Consider the following 20,091-nt stretch of genomic DNA (forward strand, 5'->3'; position numbering starts at 1 on the left):
AATGACTCAACAAATTGACACTGTAACTTAAGTCTGGCCGTGTGTCGGTCACGTAAATTAACTTGCCAACCAATTTGCGATAAAGAGCTGGGTCATGGAAGAGTTCACCTTTGTCCTTCCGCAGTTTGATGTTTGGCTCCATTGGCAAAAAGGAAGGTTTGCAAGTTAATAAACTAGTTTCGGCAAGTATATGCAGAGCATACTTGTGCTGACAGAGTTGAATTCCATTCTAGGTCCGAGCAATCTCCATTCCAAGAAAGTACTTAAATGATCCGAAATTTTGTTGCCAAGAACTGTTTGACTAAAGTGCTGGAATCGGAATCAAAACCCATTAGAATTATATCATCAACGTAGATGAGCAATGCTACAAATGCAGTAGGGGTGCTCTTGGTGAAAAGACTATAATCTGCCTTTGATTTTTTGAAACCGAACTTAGCTCAGCGAGAGAAAAGGTGAGTTTTTGCTGAGCTGAGTTTAGTGTTCCACTGACGCAAGGCTTGTCGCAGACCATATAAACTTTTGTGAAGGCGGCATACCTGATTGGTTTTAGCCGCGGCATTAATAGGAAGAGGTCGCATATAAAGCTCTTCATCAATCTCTCCATATAGGAAAGCATTGTTGACATCCAATTGCTGTAGATCCCAGCCTTTGATGGCAGCAATGGCTAGTAAACATCGGATGGAGACGTGCTTAGCCACTGGTGAAAAGGTATCATGAAAGTCAAAGCCTTCACGTTGGGTAAAACCTTTTGCTACTAACCAAGCCTTAGCTCTTTCAACTATGCCGTCAACATTGAACTTATATTTGTAAATCCATTTGCAATCAATCGATTGCTTGCCAGGAGGTAAATCCACGATGGTCTAAGTCCCATTAAGTTCAAGAGCAGTAAGTTCTTGATCTATTACCTCATGCCATATTAGATGTTTGATAGCTTGTGTGTAAGAAGTGGGTTCGATATGGAGTGAGATTGAGGTGGTGAAGGCACGAAATCTGGGTGATAAAGAGGTGTAAGATAAAATAGAAGAGAGAGGGAAAGAGATGTGCTGACCTGAGCTTGAAGAAGATTCAGGCACCATTGTCTTGGATGCCAAGGCGTGAGGGACAGAGGCAATGACTTGGTGACAATGGTAGTCGAGGAGGTAATTAGGGGCCTTTCGGGTGCGAGTTGATCTTCGTATGGGTTGAGGAGTTATAGTGGGAGGTGGGTTGGGCTAAGGTGCAAGTGGATTTGTAGATGTGGGTTGAGCGGTCTGGGAAGGTGGGTTGTCAAATGTAAGAGTGAGGTTGTCTATGTTTGTTGTGTCGCTGGGCTGAAAGAGTGGATTAAAAGGTTGCGATTAATTGTGCAATGGATCTGTATAGGTGGGTGCAGTGCACTGAGAAGGTGGGTTGTGAGGGAAATCTTGATAAGGGAATGGGTCTGTATAGGTGTCAATGGTAATGGGCCGAGGTGATGGCGTGGGTGATTCAATAATGTCATTCAGGTGTTTGAGTGAGAATATGCTCTCGTGAAAAATTACATCTCATGATAGGAATATGTGATTGGTGGTTAGGTCAAGTAGCTTGTACACCTTGACACCGTATGGATAGCCAAAGAACGAGAATTTGCAAGCTCATGGATCGAATTTGGTTCGGTTGTGGGAAAGGGTGGAGGCAAAACATAGGCAATCGAAGGTCTTGAAATTGGAGTAAGATAGTTTGGTGTGATACAGAATTTCAAAAGGGTTTTTGCGGTCAAGAATTGCTTAATTGGGGTGGAAAGTCTGTTGATTAAGTACATTGCAGTGGCAACGAAGTTAGACCAATATTTCATAGGTAATTTAGACTGAAATTTGAGTGCTCAAGCTACATTAGTATATGTTGGTGCTTATGTTCGACAATGACGTTCTGTTGGGGTATAGCAACACATGTGAGCCGATGTAATACACGTTTGGAATTGCAGAAAGTAGGCATATTAAATTCCGCACCATTTTCGGATTGAATAATTTTGATTTGAGTGTCAAATTAAGTTTCAACAAAGGAAAAAGAAATTAGAGTGAGCCGCGAGCTTCAAATTTTATTTTAAGTAGGTAAATCCATGTGCATTGCATGTATTGATCCACTATGGTGAGGAAGTATTTGTAACCATTGTATGATTGGGTGGGGTTATGGCCTCAGAAACTATTTCAAACGGTTTGTTTGTTTTGGAATTAATTTGGCAAATGGTAATTTATGTTGTTTAGCAAGAAGACAAATTGGACAAGGAACATCAAGAGCACCAGAAAGCTTAAAATCAGGATTAAAATCATGTAAAATATGCTTAGTCATTGAGTTGTGTCCAAGTCTATAATACCAAAGAGTAAATAGATCAAACTTGGCAACATTATTAATAAAAACTTAAGGTAACGGGGTATGGGAAAAGCTGTTTAAACTGTTCAGGTTGGGTCTTGTGAGTTGAAGATGATATAGCCCATCACGCACCATCCTCACTCCAATCATCATCCAAGATGAAAGGGGCTAAATATAGCAAGAGTTGGACAAGAAAATTAGACAACAATTTGAATGGTGTGCTAATGATTTTGCAGATAAAGGGTTAAAAGAGAAGCCAGGGACACATAATGCATTATGAAGAATTAAATCAGTGGACAAATGCACATCACCAATATGTGAGGCAGTGCCGAAAGCGCCATTTGGAAGCTTGATGGTTTGACGAATTAGAGTAACATTGTGGGTGAAGAATTTGGAGCTACAGATCATATAATCTGTAGCTCCAGTGTCAATAATCCAAGTGTTGGTGGTGTGTGAGATATGGTTGTGTGTGCTAGTAACATTGGAAAAGGAAATACTAGACATGGATGAGAACCTCGCTCTAATACCATATTAAGAATGATACAGCGCAAGGAAGAAGATGAAAATAACCAATTAAAGTGGGCAAAACAGAATGTGGGAATTCAAAAATTGCATTGCTCTGTCATGTCCAACCGTGGCTATTTATAGTTACAAAATAATGAAAATAACAAATAATTTTTTTTGAGAGAAATGAAAATAACAAATAATGAATAATCAATTTATGTGTACAGCTCAGCAAAACAGAATAACAAAGGGTATAGCGTCTTCCAAATGCATTATTCTAGGTGCATATCAGGTGTTTGACGAATTGTTTCCTTGAACTTCAATACCTACAGTTCCTTCTGGGGGCAATCTCCAGCTGCAGAGCGGGAAGCCTGAACTTGAAGGGCATACTGTCTCTGTAACTCTCTAAGCCTTTGCAACAATTCCTGGAATGTTGGTCGGCATGCTGGATCTCTGATTTTCATGTAGTTGTAGATTGTCATATTCGATATATTTGCAAGTTGACCCATCATGGAAGATAAAAACTAAAAACTACAGAAATACGAGGTCAAGAAGAAAAACAACTAAATTGACCACTGATGCTATAATGTTCATCATATTGCATATTGATCCAAACCACCGGCACCCCCCGCGCACACAACACCAAACTACCTTTAACAATTAAATGATAGCCATCCACAAGATCAGACTAGAAATCTTACAAGATGAATTCCAGGCTAAAATAAACCAAACAGATAACATGACCTTCTAAAGTATTATGGGACTCGATCCCAAGTATTTGGGCAACTTGTGTGAATATATATATTATTGAGCTCTAAGGGGCATGGCTTCTAGTCACACATGAGCACACCAAGATGATTATTTTGCAAGGTACCATAGCTTATAATTTAACTATTTTCATTTGTAGCTCTAGAAAATGGAAATCAAACTATGTGAAAATCATACAGATAACACACCCATGCCAGCAACTTTCGATAATAGAAGCCCACTCTGGATCCGTGTCCTTAGGTATCTCTAGCCGTTGGTGCATGAAACCTACCGCTCCAATCACCTGAACGTATCCAAAAGAAATTGTTCAGATGTGCAGAATTACCTTTATCTAAAAATGTTAAAATATTAAAAAAGAAACCACCATGAATGTAACGTTCTCTTATTGCCAGCCAACGTATCTATCTACTTTCGAGTACTGAGGGAATTTATTTACTCGCAATGGTTTTCTTTCTTCGATTAAAAGTGCCTGATATATTCTTTCAAATGAAAAAAATACCTGCATTGAGTTGAGATTATCCCAAGGGATCTTCTTGGTGGCAAGCTCCCACAATATCACCCCATAGCTATATACATCAGACCTAAATGTATCCAAAGCGGTAACAACAAATGTATGTTTAAATCTGGAAATTTAATGGAAAAAACATGCACTTGCATCAAAATACTTCAAATGACATTAAAGATCACAACATACTTCTCATCTGAAGGCTCATTACGAAGAACTTCTGGTGCCATCCATTGAGGCTAAACAACATGAAAACAGTAGTATCAATAGAGAACTTCTGTGTGTCATGTAATATAATCTAGACAGATTGGGCAGATAAAACTAATAAAGAAGAAATCAATCAGTGGCAGTTTACTACCGTTCCCTTCCCAGATGTCGTTGTAAGGTATGTGTCATGCTTGAGACGTGAGAGACCAAAATCACCAACCTGTTTAGATGAAAATTGACAAGATTAATGCCTTATATTGGTAGCAGAAAAATATACCCATAATAGAAGGCAAACCTTCACAGTCCAATTCTTATCAACTAGAAGATTTGATGACTTCAAATCTCGATGAATGATTGGTGGATTGTAACGATGAAGATAATTCATCCCCCGGGCCTGTAGAAGGAATAAACAATATAATAATACATGAATCATTATGGGGAAGATATTACAAGACCCATAAATGCAAACAAATTCATTTTTCCCAAAGCTAGAAAAAAGTGGAAAAGCAGACAGCTTACTTAAGAAAAAACATTGAAAAATTAAAGCAACAATGAAACACATACTAGTACTCATACTCACTATATCCAAAGCCATATGAAGCCTCCGTCTCCAATCTAGTTTGATTGTGTTCCTCTGTAGTAAGCGAAACAAACTTCCGCTGCATCAATAGAACATAGATAGATACAAGAGACACACATCAGCACTGGTGTTGCACTACATTTCTTGGAAAGTTCCCTATCAGTGTCAATTTTGTTATACATGTAAACATGAGAAAAATGTCAGAAATGTCTGCATTATAAAATTCTGAAAGGGAAGTAGAGAATAAACCGTGGAAGGAACTCTGTAACGATGCAGCGATGCTCGGATGAAGTAACAGCTCCCATAAAGAGCAAAACATTTGGATGTCGAAGCCTTTTCATAAGGGATACCTTCAAAAACAACAACATATTTTAAACCAAGTGTTTTAACAAATTTATGTTCATTAGAAGTAGAAAAATATGATCTGCATATGGGTCAGTGTATAGAAAGGTACAAATAAAAAAGATCCCAAGTGTGGACTGCACTTCACATCTATATGTATAACATATATAATTCTTGAAGTTTTGGCTTTGTTCATGTTGGCTACATAAACTAGTATTCTTTTAGATTTCCAAACACATGCTTTTTTTTAATAATTAATAAGAGAATTTTATTCCAAGTAAATAGGCATATCCCAAGTACACCACAGGAAGTATACAAGAGAATACACCTAAATACAAGCTAGAACAAGAAACAACTAAAGCAAGTCATGAAATTATCTCCATTCAATACAAGAGCCTTAGCCCAAAAACACAAAGTACTAAAGAAAAATTCCAGGGGTTGTTTGGATAGTGAGTTGAGATGAGATGAAAGTTGAAAGTTGAATAAAATATTGTTAGAATATTATTTTTTAATATTATTTTTGTTTTGGGATTTCAAAAAAGTTGAATTATTTATTATATTTTGTTTAGGAATTTGGAAAAATTGTAATGATAAAATGAGATGAGTTGAAATCAACTCATTATCCAAACAAGGCAGTTCTCCCATCGAGCATTCTCTATCTTCAAAGCACCGCCCATTCCTCTCCAACCATAAGCACCTCATCAAGTTTTTTTGTTTGATGTCATTAATAGGCATACAAGAGAATACACCTAACACATGCTTTTTTGTTTTCTCAACTTATGTCATTTTAGTTTGGTACGCTTTATGAATAGCTTTTGGCGCCTCTTCACTCAAGCAAAGTTGTGAGGTTTGAATAGCATCAGCCAAAATTTTGGAAATTAATATACTAAGGTTGAAAACTTTATAAAGTTTCTATTTATTGTATAATGCCTCAAGCATGCTATCTTAGTTACATAGAGTATTTTTCACTTAATTATTCCAGCACATCACACAGGTTCATGAGTAGTATGAATAAGATTCAACATTATTTATGTCCCAAATACCTCGGCAACAACTACAATAACAAGATTACTAGAAGGCAAACCTCTTTTCTGAAGGAATGGATTACATCATCTGAATATTCTTGCTTGGAGAATACCTTTACAGCAACATCCTGCAATAATAAAAATACAATCTCAATCACAAACGAAGAGAATAACAGTACAACCTTTATGTGATTCTTGTTTTCACGTAGCAGAAAAGGATAATTGAAACTTAAAAAAAAAAATCCCAGTTCAATCATCAGCATCATCATTTTATACGAGTACAAAAGAAGTGTCTAATAATGCACATTAAAATGGATTTAGTTCATTTGTGTAGCAGACTATCCAATTGTGCATAACATGCAGACCAGGAAAGTTTATGCATAATTTATGGATTCACAAGCCTTGACTCGGCTAGTTGGAAGTCAACACTACAGCATCTACTCTCAAATAATATAACCTGGATTCATGTCTTGTATTTATGCACACATATAAAAACTGAAGTTCTTTTTTTTTAATTATTATTATTATTATCCTCTTGGGTGCAAACAATTTTTAGGATCCATGGACTGGAGGAACTTCCCCTTGAATTACCCAAGGGGAAGTTTTAATTTTTAAATAAAAACTGAAGTTCATTAAAGCAAGAGGACAAGAAACATACTGATCCGTACCATAGACCATGATATACGGTCCCACAAGAACCTGCAGAAGGGGAAAACACAGCAAAACAGTGTGAGATTGGTAGAGGACCAAGCAATACATAACAGGATAGATGTATACACATTAACATGCTGTTCATTCAATCACACACTTTAAAAGCATTAACTAAAATTACAGCATTTGAAAAAATTCACCAGAATAGACTGTTAGCTTAAAGGATGATTACCTTGCCCAATTTGTTCTCCGATTGTCAAGTCCTCCCACAATATTTCATAATCCAAGCAGTCAATAGCCATTTCCACCTTATTAACCGCACTACTGCCGGTACTTCCGCAGCTGCTGACACTGCTTGTGCTGTTTACATTAAATGAGGACCAGGACCCCGATGCCTCATTATTGCCAGCCCGATTAACTTCACTCACTTGGTTCTCTGGTATCGACCCAGAAGAGGGACTCTTCTGACTATGAACTGGGTCATTCTCTTGATCATTTTGCAACCAGGGCCAGATGAATCGGCCAGTCCTTGCATCTGAACCTTCTTGCTCTTTCACTTTCCATGGCCATGACATCCCTTTCTTACCAATCCATGCTTCTGCCTTAGAGGTTATGATCTTGTGAATTGCAGGTTTCCCTTCATTCTCACCACAAGAATCTCTGGAGCCTTTTCCAGGGTACTCCTCGCCATGAGAAAATGCACCAAAAGGAGATGGAGCTATATCTTCCATAGGTGTGCTAGCTCCACTAGAAGTTGTATCCTCCCTATGGTCTGAGAGACCTGCATCCGATATGCTGTGATCAGTATGGTGACTATCTCCACTCCCACCTTCACGATCTGTGCTATTCTCTCCTGTCCTAATTCTTGACTTAACTTTGCTGCTCACCTTGGATGCCTGTTTGGATGATTTAAGAATTAAGATATGCAAGACGATGATAAATTAAAGGAACTTGAGAATACTAAAAGACTAACCAAATTAGAAATTTTGGAAGCAATCGCAACTTGCAGAGGCTGCTGAGAATCAAGACCAAGTTTATTTGCGATTGTGAGGCCACTTCTAGGCCGACCAAAACTTGAATCTGGTTCTGAATTCTGTATAGCTGATAACTCAACTCTCATTTCTTGAAAGTGCCGCGAATCGCTTGATACACAAATAATCCCAATCAAACTACCATCGTCATCATAGAACGGAGTATTGGTAGTAACAGCTGAAAAACCTTCCCCCTTCTTATTCTTGACTGGAATCTGCCCAGTCCGGCTCTCTCCCCTGGTGACGCGATGTACCACATTATTTGCTACAGAAAAGCTCTGGGGTTCTATCAGAAGCTCAATGGCGTCCTGGCCAAGGGCTTCAGCTGCAGAATAACCATAAAGGTTCTCAGCAGTTCGGTTCCTGCAAAAAGTGACAGCAAAAGCAAGCTGCTATGTAAGTAATACGAAAGATCACTTATTTCCTCTTAGAAAAGAAAAAAAGAAAAAGAAAGAACACGTTAAGTAAGTATAAAAACTACAAATGCAAGTCCAGGGTCTATCGTTGACACCGTAGCAACCCAATTTCAGAATCGGGACGCAGAGTCAATCTTGAATTCTCAATTGCAAAAAAGACCATCAATCTACAGTCGCAACAAGCATTTAATAAAAAAACCATCCAAAATCCCAACACACACAAAATCAAATATACCGCGTGACACGTAATTACATATGTATACAAATATAATCACAATAGAGTTTTACTACATACAAGTACAGTCGTGCATTAATTTGTATATCAATATTCTGTGTATCAATACTGATTTATTCATACTTAAAATTTAAACCAACACTGTTTTCAATCGAATCTACTTTTTGATCAATTATATCATATTAGTACACAGATTAGTACACAATAGTACTTATAACTATATTTTTCCTTCGCAATATTCTTGAAAAAAAAAATGACAAATGAACAGACCCATCAAAAATATGTAAAACAAGCCTCTCAAGTGAGCTACTCACCAGTCTTGTAGGAAACACGAACCCAAAAAAAAAAAAAAAACGATATTAAACAATACCCGAATGCATAAAACAAAAGACGCATCAAAATCTTAAAAAAAAACACATTTAATGAACTTAACCATACTACTGACCAGTAAATTATACGTCCATTAACATCAAATATATGCACAGCCTGCCCCATGGACTGCAAGAGATTGAAATACTGTCCATCAGTGAAAGTCACGGCCGGGGCCCCCCCAGCATTAACAGGCTCGCGGCTCCGGCTCTCTCTCTGCAGCGGCGACGAATACCGAAACGACGCCGAACCCTTCTTCCGAGCGGCTGTTCCGGCTTCCAAGCCACCTCTTCTCTGCGGCAGGGCCGAGCGCTGAGGAGATACGGAGTGGGACCTCTGGTGGTGATGGTGGTTGGCAGGTTGTTCGGATTTGGCGTTGCCGGAGATCATGAGTTTTGACAACTCTTGCTTGAGGTGGGCTTGACCACCCTCCAGCTCCTGGATCTTCCTTAGTAGCTCCTCCGCTGGCGGGGTACCCATTCGGGATTTCTGGGACTCTCTCCCGTTCTCACACTCTCAGCAATTATCCACTTGGAAATGATAGCTGCATATCCAGAAGACTAAACACACACACACTCTCTCTCTGTCTCTCCTCTCTCACTCTCTCTCTCTCTCTCTCTCTCTGTGTGCGCGCGCGCGCGCATATATCCAATGTCTCAAAAACTCCGTTTGAGTAATTAAAGAAGGCCCAGTTGAGGAATAAGAACGAGTATGGGTTTGAAATTGATAGGACCTGGAGATTTATGAATCTCTCTCCTCTCTCTGAGCTTGTTTCTCTTTTTCAGGCTCTGCTTCTTCAAAGCCTCTTTATGCTCCCTCCAGCTTCTATCTCATCGTTTTCATTTGAGTTTTGTTAAGAATAAATAAAGTGGCTTATTAATTTACATATTAATATTAATTTTTTTTATATTTAAAATTTAAATTAATATTATTTTTAATAAAATTTATTTTTTAATTAATCACAATAAATTAATATATATATTAATATATAATTATATTTATAATTAAATTTTTTCTTTTTATTTATATCCATAATGTCATTATTATAAATAATAATAATAATAATAAAAAAAAAAAAGGGTTTTACCCACGTTCGATTCTAGCGCGTGCTGAATTTCAGCCAATCATCACTTAGGATTAATTTCGTTCGGTCCAATACTCACCGCTTACTTCCCCCACGCGCATTGTTGGGTAATTAGCAAAGTTTTGCCTCTTTCTTTCAAGAGGCTCTCCGCAATTGGCCCATTTTCCTCCCCCTTTCTCTTTCTATTGCCGCCACTGACCAAACTCCATATTTCTCTCTGACTCCATGCAAAATGCTATTTTCTGATAATAAATTTTTTTTTTTTTCCTTCTCTCTTTCCGACAACGGAAATTAATCATCTTTATTTTTTTTTAAGAATATTACTTTTTATCTTTAATTTATCCTTTTTAATTTTATCGATTAATGGTAAAAAATAAAATATTTATATTACATTCCGCCACTTTTATATATTTTTTATATATTTTATTGATGTAATTAATCAAATTAATTATTTAATTTTAAAAAAATAATACAGTTAATCACATTACTAAAATATGTAAAGAGTACATAAAAATAATTATACATAAAAATTTTAAAAAAATAAAAATTAGATTAGAGAATTTTGTTTAGTAAAAGTAATTTTACCCATTTATTTTTTAAAACAATATCGTAAGAAGTTGATATGTATGAAAGGCTTGTTGGGTTCATGAATGTCCAAAATAAATTGAAAATTTGTTGTATAGCAGTTAAAAGCTGTCTCTTCTGGATTTATATGCATTTTTGACAAAAAGTAAAGACTTGAGAACCGTACCACCTTTCGTTGCAACTTGCCACTCTTCCTCGGGACGCCAAAGTTTAAATTCATCTATACCTTCAATTACTGGTTGCATATCCATTATTATTTATAATAAAAAAATAAAGATCTTCTTAAGGTTAGAAATATATAAAATAAAATATATTTTAATGAAATACTATCAGTAAGGGAAACAAGTGACACTGTTATGATTAATAAGAAAAGAGAAATAATATTTACAGTTGTAAATATATAAGCATCACGTAATTATTTTAAAAATAAATAAATAAATATAAAATTTAAATAAAAAATTAATTTTTTAATAATAAATTTTATTTTTTTTAAATAAATATATAATATTTATACACTTTACGAAAAAAATGTATCATTATTGGTAAGAAAAAGGCAAGAGCTCTAACATGGCAACCATCCTAATCTCCACCCACAAAAGAAAAATATACAATATAAAATTGACCTGAAAAGCTCATTATCTATCCAAGTTTTTAAAAAGGATATGGCAATGACATCAAATATATTCAAAAAAAGGTGCACTATCCTGATTTAATAATACGTACACATTAGAAAATTTCTAAAAGCATTGTTAAAGACTAAATATCCAGGTGTATTTTTATTTTTTTTTATCCCAATGAGCCACCTTTTTTTGGCGGCTACAGTCCAAAAACTAATTGCAAACCATCTCAGCTGCTACTATCTTTTAAATGGTCAAACTTAATCCAATAGGGGTACCAAATTTTCATGCATTAAGGACAGTGGAGAATCCTGAAAGAGATGGAGCAATTGGTGATGCACATCCAAAAGTGAACGAAATAGAAAAATGCATATATTGGTCATATGACAGAACATGGGGCATAAAAATCAACTGCAGCTGGGGGTGTTGGCTTTATTGCATCTTTCAGAGAGTCTGAAACAGTATCCAATACATCATACTAACTTTAGAGGGAGTAACCTCTGAATCATGACATTTAACATTTATTTTGGGAACTTGACTGTATACTATAAACAATAATTAAAACTGTGATACCTCATATGATAAAGATAATAGTAGAAGGTATATGAGATCCCATATTATTTGGAAATAAAAAATTCTTGCTCTATATGAGGTTCTAATAAGGCTCTAATTATATTATTGACTAGTCCTTTTAAAATATAAATTATGTAGTTTAGGTCTTCTATTAAAGTGTTATAAATGATATTAGAGCTTATCTCAACCAAAAATATGGGAGTTGAACTATATTACCTACAACAGACAGGCTCGACGAGAACGTTGAAAATTTAAGAAGGAAAAATTGCAATACTCTATTGGTAAAGATAAATGTAGGTGATGTATAGAATTCTACATTGCTTGAGAATGAAAAATTCTAACTCTTTATAAAGTTCTAATGAGATTTAAATTGTATTATTGACTAGTTATTTTAAAGTATAGACCATATAGTTTAAATTTTCCATTACAGCTTTACAAAAACGCATGCTTAAAGTCAATCGACTGATCTCATCATGGAACCCTCAACAACAACAACAATTTCGATGAATACGTATCGTGGCATACCATGCAAGAAGGTCGGTACATAACTACATTAGTATGATCTTAAGACTACATCAAGCTAGAAATTAATTAGCTTCCTTATAAATAGGTAGGTGTTTGGGGAACTATTCTTGCCCAAAAGCAAAGAGAATAACATTCCAAACGGGTAGAAGGACATGCTCTTAATCTTATTGAATCAGCTGAGTCAAGTGCCTCCGGTTCAAGTGTAATTACTGGATCTGGGTTGTGCAAAGCAAACCGTCCAAAGGGTGTATGCCTGAAGTATCTCGGGTTAGAACTGAGAAAGCTTTCAAGTTTGGGCCTCTGCAAAGCTGACGACCTACTCGACACTTTTTGAGCCTCTCTGAGGCATGGGAAGTTCAAGAATAACCAAGAAATAGCATCTTTCAGACTCTCTGATATATTGGACCTCACCATTCATGTGCTTCAAAATCTTCCTGCACATGCTCAGCCCAAGGCCTTCCTGAGTCATCCATCGACTGCCATGGAACATGTCCTGAACCAATTCAGGAGGAAGACCTTCGCCAGGGCATACCATCCTTCATTGATAAAATCAATATTGGTCACAAGAAAATCAAAAGACATAAAGAAGATTCATGTCTTCACACATATTTATAGCATCTCATGAGGGAAAAGAAGTTTCAAGTAATCATCAATTACTTCCATATATAATCTGTTCTTACAAATGAATTTGGCCAAAGAAACATTTCTCCCAGTATTAAAGTGACTAGCTTAATTTATGTTTAAAGCTCATTGTTGTCAAATTGTTTCTTGACAAGTCCACATGATAAATTATATATATATATATATAATGGAGACGTAACTCTGGATGGTTAGGACAAATTGAGGCTAACCCTAGTGCAGGCAATAGGCAACTCCAAAACCCACTTCTAAAAGTCTTGCAAAATAGTCTTGATAGGCTATAGGCTATAGGCATTGCAAAACTAGCAATATAAAATCATGATAATTGAAACCAGGTTAAAGATTCCACTAAAACATCCACATCTTGATTGTCTGCCATAAGAATCCATGACGACAAGGTTAACAGATGGCATAGATCTTAAAAAGAGTGATGATGCAAGTAAGTCTCAGAGGACCTATTAGCTTATTGGACCTCAAGATTATGGAAAACAAACCGCAACAAAAATAAGATTTGGACAGGAGGGCCAGGGGGATTGGAAATTAGCTAAGCATAGACAACCTTCTGGAATACAGGATGACTACAATGGATATCTAATATTCCTACAGATCCCGGACACTAGTGCAGGCCTCTTTCGCACCGTTGAAGTGGGTAAAGCCTCTGCATTGGGTAAGAGGAATTCTTGCAACTGTAAATCATCAAGTCCTGCAATGTTATAGGATAGTACATGCAAAAACTCATCCTAGGAGTAATGGTTGCCACACAAAAGATGTTGCCAAGGATACATCAACCACTTACATCTAAGTGAGAATCAAATGATTGTCTTAAATTACATAAGTCAACCACTTCAAATCTGATTGAATGCTTAACTTGGCCGAATCAGTGTCAACTTCTTTTAGGTTCAAAATAAAGATAAAGCAACAGGCCTGGCAGCATAATTTACAAAAAATAATTCAAAGAATGATCGAGAATTCAAAAATTGACACCATGTCTATCCTAAGAAGTGCTGAAGGACAAGAGGAGTGAACAAATTAAGAGAAGAATATGAAAAAAGAAGAAGTAAAGACTCAAAGTAAAGACTTAAGAGTAAGATAACTTACATGATTCCTAATAGTATGCCACATATGGTTAGGAAAATAAAAAATTAATGCAAGTCTAATATACCTGAATTCTGTATGTACAAGAGTCAATCCATCAGAAGTTTTCTTCAAGCTTGGATGAACGTGAATCTCAACCCAACCTTCTGGAGATGGTGCATAACGCACCATATTTAGCAAGAAATCAGCAAGGACCTGCTGTATCCTCACTTGATCACCATAAACAGCCAATGATTTGATTTCTTCCGGAATATCCCTAATCAATTGTAAATTTCTTTCCCTCAGCAATATCATTACTTGGCTAACAACAACATTTATGACACTCCCGAGTAAAAATTCCTCCTTCTCAAGTTCCAATGAACTGATTCTGAACGAATTTAGAAACTAAGTCAGGTTGTGTCAACAAAATTATTGCTGAAGCATAGATATCAATACAAGCGTGAAACTTGAACAAGGTAGCAAGGACTGAACACAAGATAAGAATAATATGGAATGGAATGAAAATACAAGGAAAATTTATAATTATTCTCAGCAAGAACATTTCTATTTCTTTCCCTATTTTGACAAGTCGTAGCAGAGAATTTTACCAATGTATACATATTATGTATTGGTGGCACTGTCAAGTTGAATGATAACTCAGAGTCCATGTAGCCAGCCATATATATTTACAATATTTTGATGAGTTAACTGCAATCTAATGATACTTGCAGTCAATAATTTAAATTTCATCATAGTACGCTATGGAATCAGTGAAGAAACTATTGTAGGGAACTACCTAATATGAAGCTGATAATACTATATCATGGTACATAATTGGATGCATCAGATCAGATTTAGTGGCAAAACAGAGATGATGATAAATTATGACTAGTTTAAACTCAAATTTTAATTAAGTAGTAAAATGTTTAGCAGCCAAATGACAATAAAGATTACTACATGCAGTACATTTTGTTTTGGGTAAAACTGTAGATCAAATAATTTGTTGGAGAAACTTACCCATCTTCAATTCTCTCCACATCAACGTCCTTTATAATCTTCAACATCTGCTTCTCACAAGCAGCACTCGTCTCAAGAAACTGCTTTTGATCTTCCGTCAATTCTGTAGCCTCGAGAAGAGAGTTTGTAAAGCGAATACCACTTAAAGGATTCTTTATTTCCTGGCAAATGTAAGCTAACTCTTTCATTCTTGCAAAGCATTTCTTCTCTTGTTGCCGCTGAACTTTAAGGGCTTGCTGCAATTCAGGACTAGCTATCTGCAAGAAACAGAAGGCTCCAATAATCTGGCCATCCATATTTGCCCTCTTGTTTGCTGTCAAGAGAGCTTGTACATATTTCCCCTTTCGATCAAAGAAGGAAAATGGAAACTTGTCTGTGTCCTGCCCTCCAATTGCATTATGCAAGACAATCATGAATTTTGTCAAAGCATCGGAACCCTTTAGTCGACAGCAACTGCCAAAAATCTCTCCAACCAACATTTTTCCAATTATATCCCCTCGGGCCCACCCAGTGAGTTTTTCCATGGCAGTGTTCCACTCTGAGCAACATGTGTTATCATCTGAAGCAAATATGGGAGGGATCAAAGGATTGGGACTGTGAACAATAGCCTTGTAATCACCTTGAATGTTGATGAACTTGTCCATCACCATTTTTTGACCAGTAACATCCTGACCAACAAAACAAACTCCAACTATGTTATTTGTGTAATCCTTGCTGGAGCAAGCATTGACCACCACAAATACAGCCTTCTTCTGATGCTCAGGGCCAAATGTCCTCATTTTTATCTCTACATTCTTTTCTTCTTCACCTGCATTAGTTAAATTAAAGTAATATAAACAAGTTTACCAAAAACAGCTCCCTTTCAAAGCCAATACTAAATACTATATGTCAATTGATGGAAGATTCCTTTCAAGCTCGAAATACAAATGAATGTAGTGCTAAACAATCATAAGAATAAGATTGTGACCTTTCAATCCATGAAACAAGAGATTAATAGCCTCTCTTTTGTGGCATGGGAACCATTTCTGAACACCAACAACATGCTCAGGTCTATGATTGTTAAGTCACTGCAGTGGCACTGCATACCCTGGATTGGACATTGACACCCATGCCACTGTCCATCTCCAGATGCTAACAGCATGAGCAGCAACCACAATGGGGCATCCATTAAGTTCATTATGGAGAACACAGTGGAAATTCTTCAACCTTTGGGCCAAAAATACTTATAGTTCATCATAAGGGACAATATTGCATGTATAATTTGAATTGTATATGTAAGCAATAGGTTATTAGATATTGTCCCCCTTTTTTTTTTCAAAAAAGGGACAATATCGAATAACCCTATCGCTTGCATATATAATTCACATTATATTATTATAACGAGCAATACCTATATTTTGCAAATCACAAATTAAATGCAACATACTAATAACTAATTTCCATGCTAAAGAAATCGTATTAGTTGCTTTAATTTCAAGGGCACTCTTACATCTTTTGATTTAATTCAACATAGATTGGATACCAATATATTATCCTATTAAACTTCTTGGATTGACAGGCACAAAGACAGTAGATGTAAACTGACTACCTCTTAAAGCGAAAGAAAGAAGCTTCTCTACTGCTTCTTTAGATTCTTTATAAACAAGATCATGAGCCAAAGACTTCCCCATAGCTTCTTCAACTGAGAGCCCTGTCAACTCTGCAACCTTTGCATTCCACCCATTTATACAGCCATCAACATCTACAGCAAATATAGGGGCAGTTGCAGTCTCTATTAACCTGACCATTTCTCTTGCCACTGAGCTAAGCTCATCTATCCCTTGCAACTCTAGATCCCCAAGCTGGGCATGTATAACAGCTTTAGAATTGTTTGCCTCATCATCTTTGAATGAGTCTCGCAGAATTAGCTGCAAAGAGTGGATTGCGTCCATTTCTGCATTATCCCATGGCAAGCTGCGGCTTTTTACCACTTCCAAAAATGCCTTGAATGATGAACGTGGATGCATCCTCTGCCCATCATCCTTATCCTGAGGGTGATGCTTTGCACCACCCCATTTGATCTCTTTTGCAGTGTGGGAACGAAACCAGAATAGAAAATCCCTTTTAGTGATAAAAGCAACAGCCATCCCACAAACTGCATCTCCAAGCAAGGCTGCTCCAGGGTACCCAGCATCAGCCAAACTGTCTGTGCTTAAACCTGTGGAATCTCCATGGAAAGCCAACAACCACTCCACTATGTCCTTGATCTGGGCCTCAGTCGGAGTCACACCTAGTGGGTAGTACTTCCCTTGATAGTAGAGGGCAGCACCATCACACTTCACAAGGTCCATAATACTAGGGCTTTGAGTAACAATTCCAGTGGGTGAGTCACGAAGAAGCATATCACACAAGAGGGTTTGAGTCCTTAAAACATGCTTCTCCAACAATTGTGATGCCAATTGCAACTCCATATTCAATTGAAGTCCAAAAGCCTGCATTAGGAACTCACAAGCATAGCGGAGCGGGAATGGAATGCAGCGAGCAGAAGTATGATGGCAAACAACCAAGCCCCACAACCTCATTGCAGTCCTCCCACCAACAGCTTCCTCATCATTCCCATTGATGATAACTGCCATCGCTAACGAGGCAATTGATCCCATATTGGCCATATACTGAGCATGACAACCATGAGGAGCACGAAGTGTGGAACCAACCAAGCACAAAGGCTGCATAAGCCCTTCATCCTGAACCACCTGAACAGGCGTGGCATGACAATCCACAATCATCCTAACCCTGTTCTGCTTAAATAAAAACCTTGAAGCCTGAGGAATATCCGTGGCAGGATAATGCAACCCAAAATACGGATCCAAATCAGCCCTCTTGCTCTCGGCTACAACCTCACCATGCTCATCCTCATGAAACTTATACACCATTACCCTATCATACCCAGTAAGCTCCTTCACGCTCTTCACCACAGTATCACACAAGAGCTTGATATCCCCACCGGGCAGCGACTGCAGCTGTGAAATTGCCCGCACTGCCAGCTTCTGTGACTGCACCGCCCCAGCAATAGACAAAGCTGGATCCTCCGTCCTCGCAGGCTCCAAATCAATCACAATACCTACATCTACCCTATGCAAAATCGCATAAAAGGGCTTCCCTGAATTCTTGGAATGAATCCAAACCGGGTTCAACAGGGTAATTTCCCTAGCTCCAAACGCCTTCTCGAGCAAAACCGAGCTCGAGGGCATGAAGAGCGTCCTCACGTCAGTCCCAACTGCCAAAATCTCTTGCTTATCCAGACTTGGGACCGACTGAGGCAAAAGACCCAGCAACTCGCGGGCGTTCTCGCTGTACGCGATTACGCGGTAAGTGGTTTCGTCCACGGCAATCATGCAGCCAAAGGGTTGGATATGGCCACCCCTTTGGATTCTGGACAAGTACGCTGTGATTTGTTGCTCAGGAACGGACTGTGTGGTTGCTCTAACGGACTGGGAGTAGTCGAAGGACTTACCTGACTCGCCGGACTGTTCAAAGACTGCGTGGAGGCGAGCATCGACGGTAAACTGTTCAATGGCTTTGGGGATGGAAGACTCCGCATGGTGGGGTCTCATGTTGCTCGCTGTGTTCGAGGACTGAGCTTGATTGTCGTGTTGTGAGCGTACGTTTCTACTACCTGAAGCCATTGCTGAGGTTTGGGAGGTGTTGGGTATTGTTCTTTCACAATACTTCCTCAGTGCGTTCTGTGTTTGCCAGGATTGGTGGTGGTAGTGGTGGTGGTGGTGGTGGTGACAGGGTAAGAGATCGAGAAAATATGAGGAAAGCCCACATGAGCGTGAAGATTCTCACCGATGATACTCTAGTTCAAATGGAAAACTTTGGGTGTTGATCACAAAGGAAGCTGCAATTATGTTTCGGTTAGAAAGCTGAACTCGCTGTTAAGTCTTCTATACTATTGTTTTTTCACCCTTCGATCAATGGTGGGTAAAGAAAAGAAAAGTATGCGTTTTTATTGGAGTCTTGTCAACAACACATACTTTTGGTTTTGGGTTCTTTGCCATACTCTGCTTCTGTTGTTGTTCTGTCGCTCTTGCTTGCCTTTTCTTTTTCGTCTTCTGTGATGGAAATTACTCTGAGGTTGGGTTATTTTTCTGTGTTCCATCTTCTCTGGTTTTTCGGTGGTAAGTATTTCCGTCTTCTTGTCTTCGACGGAGTTTGTCTTCACAGAACATTGAAGTTTGTCGGGGCAGCATTTTTAGGCGTTGTGAGGTTTGTCGAGGCAGCATCTAAGGCTGAGTTTAGACCGTGAAGAGATATTGAATATTTCTGTAAATACAAGTTAAAAGTAAAGATAAAATATTAATTATTCATAAATAATAATAAAAAATAGCTATAAAATAATAAATAATAGTAAAATATTTTTAAAATACTCTATTATCCAAATGGATCCTAATAAATCTTAAAATTTATATTAAATGGTACAAATTAATTTTAGCATAAAATTCGTTTTTTCAGAGTGAACTCCAACTTTTTTTAAAATAAATAAAAGCAAAGCATATGTTCTACCCAAAAATAGGATAAGTGGGGAGTATTTTCATATGGACTGCAGAATATCCCCCCATCTGTACTTTGATGTTGGAATCGCAGATTAGATTTTTGCCAAGTGGGCAGCCTGCCCACCACAATATGGATTTGCTTGGCAAATGTTCGGTTTTATTTAATTATATTTTATTTATCACTTTTGTATTGTAGAATAACTAAAAGTGACATGTTATTTTCACACAACACTAGGGGTACTTTCAAGCATCTTCTCTCTCACATTATTGCTCTCATCTTCTCTCTGGCATTATTGCTCTCATATATCCATCCCCATTATGTCTACAGAAATATTAATACACAATTTCAAGCACATCCCATTTTCTCTCTCTCCCTTGGTAAAACAGAATGCAGGATTAATTTCTAATATGAAAGATTACCTTTTTTTTTATTATTTTTTTAAGAAATTCATGATTTGAGCAGGTTGAAATGCTCTCTCTC

General features: G+C 37.4%; 2 protein-coding genes across 4 annotated transcripts; both read right to left on the reverse strand.

Annotated features, from left to right (window-relative positions):
- Positions 1 to 2,923: 2,923 nt before the first annotated feature.
- On the reverse strand, positions 2,924 to 9,803 carry LOC122317947 (probable serine/threonine-protein kinase DDB_G0282963). 3 transcript variants are annotated; one of them, XM_043135035.1, is made up of 13 exons: positions 9,038 to 9,803; positions 7,884 to 8,304; positions 7,143 to 7,806; positions 6,918 to 6,958; positions 6,319 to 6,387; positions 5,142 to 5,242; positions 4,893 to 4,971; positions 4,608 to 4,706; positions 4,464 to 4,532; positions 4,295 to 4,344; positions 4,100 to 4,181; positions 3,789 to 3,883; positions 2,924 to 3,285 (listed from the first exon to the last, which is right to left on the reverse strand). In XM_043135035.1, exons 1-13 carry the CDS (start codon positions 9,439 to 9,441, stop codon positions 3,159 to 3,161), a joined length of 2,301 nt encoding a protein of 766 aa, XP_042990969.1. In that variant the 5' UTR covers positions 9,442 to 9,803; the 3' UTR covers positions 2,924 to 3,158. The 3 variants fall into 3 exon arrangements, 2 of the variants coding, with proteins under 2 accessions (XP_042990969.1, XP_042990976.1); XM_043135042.1 differs by having other exon boundaries at positions 3,778 to 3,883; XR_006244693.1 differs by lacking the exons at positions 2,924 to 3,285; positions 3,789 to 3,883; positions 4,100 to 4,181 and having other exon boundaries at positions 4,290 to 4,344; positions 4,877 to 4,971.
- A 2,515-nt stretch (positions 9,804 to 12,318) lies between these two features.
- LOC122317963 (phytochrome B) lies at positions 12,319 to 19,364 on the reverse strand. The gene is made up of 4 exons (XM_043135057.1): positions 16,664 to 19,364; positions 15,076 to 15,883; positions 14,147 to 14,446; positions 12,319 to 12,881 (listed from the first exon to the last, which is right to left on the reverse strand). The coding sequence occupies exons 1-4, from the start codon at positions 18,738 to 18,740 to the stop codon at positions 12,662 to 12,664; spliced, it is 3,405 nt and encodes a 1,134-aa protein (XP_042990991.1). The 5' UTR covers positions 18,741 to 19,364; the 3' UTR covers positions 12,319 to 12,661.
- Positions 19,365 to 20,091: the final 727 nt, after the last annotated feature.

The sequence above is a fragment of the Carya illinoinensis genome, chromosome 1 (assembly GCF_018687715.1).
Source record: "Carya illinoinensis cultivar Pawnee chromosome 1, C.illinoinensisPawnee_v1, whole genome shotgun sequence".
NCBI lineage: Eukaryota > Viridiplantae > Streptophyta > Magnoliopsida > Fagales > Juglandaceae > Carya > Carya illinoinensis.